This window comes from Aspergillus homomorphus (genome assembly GCF_003184865.1).
Source record: "Aspergillus homomorphus CBS 101889 unplaced genomic scaffold BO97scaffold_123, whole genome shotgun sequence".
NCBI classification, from domain to species: Eukaryota; Fungi; Ascomycota; class Eurotiomycetes; order Eurotiales; family Aspergillaceae; genus Aspergillus; species Aspergillus homomorphus.
Window position 1 is genome coordinate 1 of NW_020292009.1, and position 7,336 is coordinate 7,336.

The 7,336-nt window shown below is 50.3% G+C and overlaps 5 protein-coding genes across 5 annotated transcripts; 2 read left to right on the forward strand and 3 right to left on the reverse strand.

Annotated features, from left to right (window-relative positions):
• Positions 1–525: 525 nt before the first annotated feature.
• Positions 526–1,477, reverse strand: BO97DRAFT_409606 (uncharacterized protein; the record flags this gene model as incomplete). The annotated part of the gene is made up of 2 exons (XM_025696096.1): positions 1,357–1,477; positions 526–1,297 (listed from the first exon to the last, which is right to left on the reverse strand). A coding segment is annotated over exon 2 (496 nt), but the record flags the coding sequence as incomplete, so codon positions are not given.
• Positions 1,478–1,901: 424 nt separating this feature from the next.
• On the reverse strand, positions 1,902–2,930 carry BO97DRAFT_36977 (bZIP transcription factor). Its single transcript, XM_025692745.1, has 2 exons — positions 2,725–2,930; positions 1,902–2,668 (listed from the first exon to the last, which is right to left on the reverse strand). Exons 1-2 carry the CDS (start codon positions 2,897–2,899, stop codon positions 2,139–2,141), a joined length of 705 nt encoding a protein of 234 aa, XP_025545654.1. The 5' UTR covers positions 2,900–2,930; the 3' UTR covers positions 1,902–2,138.
• A 722-nt stretch (positions 2,931–3,652) lies between these two features.
• BO97DRAFT_430161 (uncharacterized protein) lies at positions 3,653–5,019 on the reverse strand (the record flags this gene model as incomplete). Its single annotated transcript, XM_025697421.1, has 3 exons — positions 3,653–4,514; positions 4,558–4,859; positions 4,921–5,019. 3 exons carry the CDS (start codon positions 5,017–5,019, stop codon positions 3,653–3,655), a joined length of 1,263 nt encoding a protein of 420 aa, XP_025545655.1.
• A 249-nt stretch (positions 5,020–5,268) lies between these two features.
• Positions 5,269–6,110, forward strand: BO97DRAFT_409607 (uncharacterized protein). Its single transcript, XM_025696097.1, has 2 exons — positions 5,269–5,919; positions 6,000–6,110. The coding sequence occupies exons 1-2, from the start codon at positions 5,608–5,610 to the stop codon at positions 6,036–6,038; spliced, it is 351 nt and encodes a 116-aa protein (XP_025545656.1). The 5' UTR covers positions 5,269–5,607; the 3' UTR covers positions 6,039–6,110.
• A 183-nt stretch (positions 6,111–6,293) lies between these two features.
• On the forward strand, positions 6,294–7,225 carry BO97DRAFT_36986 (uncharacterized protein). Its single transcript, XM_025692750.1, has one exon. It carries the CDS (start codon positions 6,549–6,551, stop codon positions 7,212–7,214), a length of 666 nt encoding a protein of 221 aa, XP_025545657.1. The 5' UTR covers positions 6,294–6,548; the 3' UTR covers positions 7,215–7,225.
• The last annotated feature ends 111 nt before the right edge of the window (positions 7,226–7,336 follow it).

The following is a 7,336-nucleotide window of genomic DNA, read 5'->3' on the forward strand; positions in this document are numbered from 1 at the left end:
TTGTAGCCTGATGTCAGAACCTCATTCTAATGGCGGCCGCCCGAGGCATTTGCCCCGTTGATCGTTTGTGCATTCAGTGGGACCGAGATGCACAGCGACGCCAATCTGGCGGCCCAGCACCTACGGTTATTGTTCCTAAGCGTTACCCTAATTCGACAGATCCGGTTCTGTGACCTTGCCCAGCGATATGTCACTGCAGCAGTTGATATCAAGAGCTAGAGGCAGATCAGTTGACCGTTGAGAGTAGAGTGTCTATCCAATACGTTTATCTCGTGTTTTCCTAGTAGACATTGATTCGGTGTCCATGTATCCAGTAATCGTAAATGACCAAAAAATGCGAACAACACACAATCACTCCACACTGACACATTTGACTATCCTCCCAATACCTGCCACTGTGTAAAATGCTCGGAACAAGGCGTTCAAAATAGATTCAGCCCTCAATAAAGCATCCATAACAGTTGAGAATTCGATAAAGCAGTCGCCTCGACCATACCATATCAAATCATTGGGCTTTTCAGCCTTCTTTCCTAAGTTTATCGATAATACAGGGTTGACAGCAACTAGTAAATTTCATGATTCGGCGACAAGTTTCGCTGCTGATCAGGGTACGTCGCAAACATAACTGGTCGGGAGAGACAAAATTGGCAACTGCAATGGTCAATCAGGTCACATTTTAGTGCTGGCTCTTCTCTGAGGAAAGTCGGGGTAACTCACATCATCCACGGCGAGGAGATCCTGGGTGCTAACATGGCAGGCATGGGCAAGAGCTGTGGTCCCATACTTGGAACGACGCCGACCACTTCAGTGCCGTGAGTACCGAAAGACTTCCTCATCCCATACTGCGAGTCGTAAGAGGACGTCAAGCGCGGTACCTGAAGCGCTCCCGATTCAGCCGTGGAGTATGCTGTTGGAAACTTGCAGCCATTGTAGATTGGTGGACTATAATAGTAGTTTTCACCAGGGTAGTGTCCTGGTGCCAGGCTGTGACCCGTTTGCCCGTCCGGGTTGTCATACGTGTGGGGTGGGCCGGAAGAGGATGCGCCCGTTCTGGCTGTACCCTTGCCGTTTGGGAATGGGGGCGAGCATGGCCGGGAGTCTGCCGCTCGATCACCACGGGATGCCTTGTAGCTCTTGCTAGGAGGGCGGCTGCTATCTGGGCGGGGAGTGATCGCTCTCGCCCGTTCTGTAAAATTGAACTCTTCATTTTTCATGGTCTTGGGTGGCTTTGAAGGCTTGTTAAAGTGCCTCAGAGCAACCCCCTCATTTCCCTGTCTCTGTCTCCGGAGTCGTATAGCTATGACAAGCATGCTAAGTCAGCTCATATGCCTTGGAATATTTTTGGAGCTGTCATACCACGCTGCTTCCGCCCGAGCTTCTTCGGTGGTTTTTCGGTTGACGTGCTTTCGCGATAAAAGGTCTGCGTTTGATTCTGGAAGATATCGGGCCTTACCATAGATTCACGGGTGAGTCGCGGTTGAGCTTCGGAGACATATGACTCCACGTCGGAAGGATCGGTGGATGAACGCATTTCGATCAAGAATGTAAGACTAATGAGTAAGTCTGAGACGCTATCGCTTTACGGCTGGATCACGAATCTAGAAGCAGATTATCCCACTCCAGACTTGAGACAGACAAGAGGCAGGCGTACGGAGTGGTCTGGTATTTATGCTCAGGATTCGGACACGGTTGAAGCGGTAGCCGAACTGATGATGTAAGCCATGTTTGCTCAAGCATGGACAATCACACTATTGAATTATTGGACTTGAAATTCGGGCTTGGAAATGGTAAGGGAGAACGAAAGAGCACACGAATGGAACCGAACTCCGGATAGGCGTAGGCATCCACAGTAATTGAGCCACCAAGTCTACTCCGCCACGCTACGCCGAACCGAAACAAATCACTGCGAATCACCAGAGAATTATTTGGGATAGCGGACTATTCAACAGATAAGCCGATCATGCTTGTAAGTGCCACGGGGCATTTAGAGCGTAATTTTCATCCTATTATCCTTAGTTCTATTCGTTGCCATGAGCTGCCATGGACTAAACAGCAAAGGTGGTCTGTGAAGATTTGACCATTGTGCACTCAGAATTCAATAAGCGAAAATACAAAAATGCTCGAAATGTTCGAGCCGATCACATTATAGGACATGGATTAATCCCGACCATCGGATTTTGAATGCCGTCCATGTTAGATGCTTCTTTTTTATCATTTGGAAAGGGTTGTTCCACTGATGCTGAAACTTGTCCATCCTGAGACGGTATCGCCCAAGGGTGAGGACTAGGTTCGGAATGAACGTACACTTGCTCCGAAGAGTTAGTTGGTTTGGATTTCCACTCTTCACGGCAACGTTCGAGCTCAGGCGAATCGGGATACGTGTACTGTCGATAAGACATTGGAAAAGGCGGTGCTGCAGCGACCGCCAACCCACTCGGATCTGGCTCAGAGAACGGAGAATCCCGACTTCTCCGGAAATGACCTGACTGTGACTCGCTGCATCGGTTTCTGATACCAATTGCACCGGAATCGGACGACTGAAGGAGCCCCGGCCCATCCAATTCTGCGTCAGACATTAGAACGACGGATACAGGGGTCTTATCAGACATTATCCGGTCTTGGGCAACTTGTTCCTCAAGATGCTTCAAGCGTTGTTTTATCTTTAGACCTATGGCTTAATTAGATCAATAGGCTCTTCCTGAGTTCTTTGCCGGCATAACGTACGATGTGTTCGCTGAGCAATGCGGTTCTGAATGCGTCGCCGTGCCGCGAGATCGGAAATCTGAGTCCAATCCTCGGTAGTACAAGCATGCGAGTTAGGGCGTACGCTGATACAATCGCACCCTGAAGTGTTGAATTTGGGCCCTTCAGAAGGAATGGAATCTGAGGCTTGATACATGTCCGAGACAAAAATAAGGAATATCGATGCTAAGATTCAAGGGTGATGTGAAAGCCTGAGGTGTAACGGAAGAGGGAATCAGGAAGTCCCGAACCATAAATAGAGCCTGAAAGCCATCACTAGGTACACTTATCATTTTGTACATTACCCTGAAGCTGAACCTCGCGTACTGATTGTCAAGAAAGGCTGGAAGTATGTTCGCCCGCGTGTTTCACATCAGTTGAACAGCTGTTCGGCCTTTGATTGCCCGAACCTATAATAGTCCATGGACTGGGCGAAGCGGCCTCATGAGGCGGATGTGTTCAACTATGAAGATTATGGCTACATGCTCGTAGTGAATGTCATTTTCTAAAGTTACCACGTCGACTGTCCTGGTCTGACTGTCCGTTTAGCATTGCAACACGTGCCAGCGAAAGCCTCGCTTGCCTAGACACCATCCTTAACCACATTCAACAGTTCAACAGAATTTCGCGCTGGAAGTTTGGTATACAAAGCCGGATGGCATAAGTCAATCTCGTCAGCGAATTCGGAATGGACATACTTAGCAAAGAGCATTCGATTCGGATACACGACAATAAATAATATACGGTAAAGCAGGGGGGTCGACCAACCACCCATCTTCGCCGAGGTTACTTCGCAATAAGCCTTTTGTAGATACTCTCTGCTTTATTGTGCTCAGTTTGCTCAATTATAGGTTAGGAGGATTCAAAAGAGCAAGCTGTAAAGGCATCTTGTTTTCGCTATCTACTACGACTAACCAGCATTTTCTAACTCTGAGGACTGCACGTCTTCAGCACGGTCACCGGCCGCGTTCAAATCACTTAAGCAGGCGGCGACCCATGTACAGTCAGTCTTGTCTATCTGCACTGTTCTCAAAGACGTCAATTGCTGTAAGCGTAATAGAAGGGCATGTGGGAGGTTCTGGTGACTACTGAAGCTGACTGTGACACAAACAGCACTCAGCGCTTGTAATACCATTGGCCACGTCGACAAATGCTGCAGATCCGTGGGCTGCATTCGCACACGGACGTGAACACCAGCTGGGAGCTCCACGCTTTCAAGAAGGGCAATTGCGGTGCTCGAATCGTAAATGCGTAAACTTTGAAGGCTCGGCCAATGCGGTTGATATCTCTGCCTCCGAGCCACAAAATCACAGTTCGTGATGATTAACTCTTCGAGGTGGCAGCTGAGGGCTGGGCAAAGCGACTGCCAGTCGATGTCAGTAGAGAAGGTTATCTCCACTCGCCGAAGATCGAATGCGCTACCACTACACACAATGCTTTCCTGTCGAGCGCCTGAAATGGACAGAGAAGTCAGAGATGGGAGTCGATCGAACTGTAACTCTGCGCACGGTCCCAAGCCAGCTTGTGGGCAATCGAGACAATAGCAGCAGAAATCTAAGGACAGCCTTTCCAGGGCCGGAAGCGACGGAACCACGAACAGCCCGGGCTCGTGCTCAATGCAAGAAAGACGCAGGCATCGAAGGTGTACAAAGGTCATCTGGAGCTGCCAAATACTTGGAGACATAAAGTCCACGCTCAATGTGCCTACAGGCTGGAACGACAGTTGCCAAAGCAGTTTTTGGAGGCTAGTCAGCGCCGGCGGGTTGCTGATGCTACATGTGTGTCAGCCAAAGCATTCGGTGGACTGTCACAGACAGTTCATGAAGATCAACAACTTGCCTCACGATCTGAAGACGGTGCAAATCCCCCAAGAAACCCAAAAATATGTCCGGGAGGACTGCTTCGTCACCCCAGATAGACAGGGTCCGCACATGGTCTGACCAACGGCTCAACGTTTGTAGTAGATCACTTCCTGGAGGTCGGAGGAATCGTCCGTTCAGGATAATCGGAGTCGATTCATCAAATCGAATGGTGACTTTGCGAAAAAGCCAGCGCGCGGCGCAAACACGCAGGTGCTGGCAGCAGTCGTAGACACTCCAAAGATCGCGAGTAGTCAACTAAAGGTCCGTCAGCATGAATAAAGCTTGATTCCAATTTAGTGGCTGGGTGTAAAAGTACTTGTTTCGTGATCAGGTCAAGGATCTCGAGAGGAAGTGCGAGCAGTGTTGGTGGAGCGGATGGCGACCCGAGCATAGGGTCATCGTAAAGTGTTAACATTGCTTTAAAAAGTCTCTTTTTGTGAGGGACTAGGCTGCCCTCTCAAATTCCCAGTCCAGAGATTCTGACCTGGGATCAAAGGGCGCAGAAAGGCATATATGGCGACATGAATCGGCGGTGATACACAATGTAATACAAGAACCTGGATTTGACCGGAATCGTCGGAAAAGAAACGCATACTGCGCAGTTCGCCGTTCAACCAGCAGCAGAATGATAGGGGAATCTCAATTTGATGACCTACAGTATTGGTGGTAATTGAACATTGCCAACGATTATTTGAGAGAATGTGCCTCACGTTGTTTCTAGCCCTGATCTCCGGCTCAGCAGATGAATACCAACCTACTTTAAGATTGGATGCAGCACTGCAAATTCATGCCCTAAAACATTCAAGCAAATGCGATTTCAGACACCATGAGTCTGATGATTCCTGCACCAGCGAAGTAGCCATCACGCGCGACGCTCAACCAGCAGGGCATATCTGACAGAGCTTACACCTTCAATGACTACATCAACCCATTATCAGACGTACCACAAACTACTATTGTTAGAAAGGCAACTCGTCGCGATCCCCTTCCACAAGCACACTTAATGGAGCTATTTGAGATATCGGGGTCCCCCTCAGAGCCCATCGGCTATCCAATGGAACAGAACACAAGCCCGGCAAGGACACGTCCTTGTGCCGCTTCGCCCGCTCCCAAGCGTCGAAGAACATGCTATGCCGATGACTTCGCCTCCCAAGCATCATATTTTGACGGAAGATATCGTCCTCCATCGCCTCCCTACCAGGATGCAACTCTTCATCCGGAGCATGCTTTGATATCGCCACTTGACTCGGCTGCGCTTTTGGTGGCGCTGCCCGCGCTCATGCAGAACCGGGAAGCAAGAGATTTAAGCCTACAGCTAGCGGAAAATGTTGTCAGCGATCCTGCAGTTCTCTTTTCAGCGGCAAGCGAGCCCATCAACACAGGTCATTCCCGTACATCTTGGCAGCCAGATTGTCTCAGCCCGCATCGAACTGAGCCGGTCCCTGGGGACTGGCTTTCCCTTCCGCCCCATGGTGGCATCTCCGATCCGGGACCCTTATCAAACGCAGACACCATTTATAATTGCACTCTTCTGGATCCTTTGCTGTTCGCTTGCGACAACGATGACCAAGGTCGGCCTGATCTTTCAAACGACGATGTATATAACGCACCGAATTATGAGGCTGACCGCCCCTTCTTTGTCGAACCAACCATGATTGAAGAGGGCCCCCGGCAAGTACCTATCTTACCGCCAGAAGAGATGTCTCCGCTTTCTTTGGCTGCTGATTCGATGCCGGTGCCGATGCGTAGCTCTGCCACATCCAATGACACTGCCAGGACGGATGTCCTTGCTGAAACAGGGCAAGTACTCCTCCCGCCACTTGGACATCCGAATGCAAGTTATGCTGATAGAAAACTGACAGGCTCAGCGCATCTCACGATACTGAAAGTACGCAAGAGACATTCTCGCTGTTGAATTTCGAAGAGGAAGAAAGTACCAACCCAATGCTCACCGTGTCCTTGATGGAACATCAGGAACAGGGTTTGCGCTGGATGTTACATATGGAACAAAGCCACCGACACGGCGGCATCCTGGCAGATGATATGGGCCTGGGTAAAACAGTCCAGACAATAGCTCTCATCGCTTCGCATCAGTCTTCCAATCAGGATCGATGTGCAACGCTGGTGGTGGCACCGGCAGGCCTCATCTCGCAGTGGAGGCGCGAAATCGAGCGACTGTTGCCCGCTGATCCGCGCGGCGCGCGAGTCCGCGTCCATTCCGGACCTGCGCGACGAACCAAATTCAGCGACTTGTCCCGGTATCAGATTGTGCTGACTACCTACAATACTCTAGTGGCAGAATTACGACGGGGACATCCGGAATCGCCGCTTCTGGGCCGGGCCAGTAAGTGGCATCGAGTCGTCTTGGACGAAGCACAATATATCAAGAACGATCGGACAAAGGCAGCCATGGCCTGCTGCATATTGGATGCTTCGTACCGCTGGTGTCTGAGCGGGACGCCCGTGATGAACAGCCTGCGCGAGTTTTATTCTTTGTTGCGTTTCCTGCGGATCCATCCCTACGCTGATCTCGATGTCTTCAACACCGTGAGTGCTCGTGACCTGGTCGATCGGCTACGAATAGCCCTTCGTCACGGACAGGAGATTTGAAGCAAGCCGATACTGATTGTGAGTTAGACCTTCCAACCAACCAATGACGCCACTGGTAGCCGCGACCGCCTCGTGGTAATGGCACAGCTGCAAGATCTTGTCAGAGAGATCATGCTCCGTCG

Bases quoted from the DNA above. Each gene is read 5' to 3' on its own strand.
- BO97DRAFT_36977 (XM_025692745.1), bottom strand. From the start codon at position 2,899: ATGTATCAAGCCTCAGATTCCATTCCTTCTGAAGGGCCCAAATTCAAC. The intron at 2,669-2,724 runs GTACGTTATGCC...ATTAAGCCATAG, and splicing joins CATTGCTCAGCGAACACATC to GTCTAAAGATAAAACAACGC.
- BO97DRAFT_409607 (XM_025696097.1), top strand. From the start codon at position 5,608: ATGGAGCTATTTGAGATATCGGGGTCCCCCTCAGAGCCCATCGGCTAT. The intron at 5,920-5,999 runs CTAGCGGAAAAT...TCATTCCCGTAC, and splicing joins CAAGAGATTTAAGCCTACAG to ATCTTGGCAGCCAGATTGTC.
- BO97DRAFT_36986 (XM_025692750.1), top strand. From the start codon at position 6,549: ATGCTCACCGTGTCCTTGATGGAACATCAGGAACAGGGTTTGCGCTGG.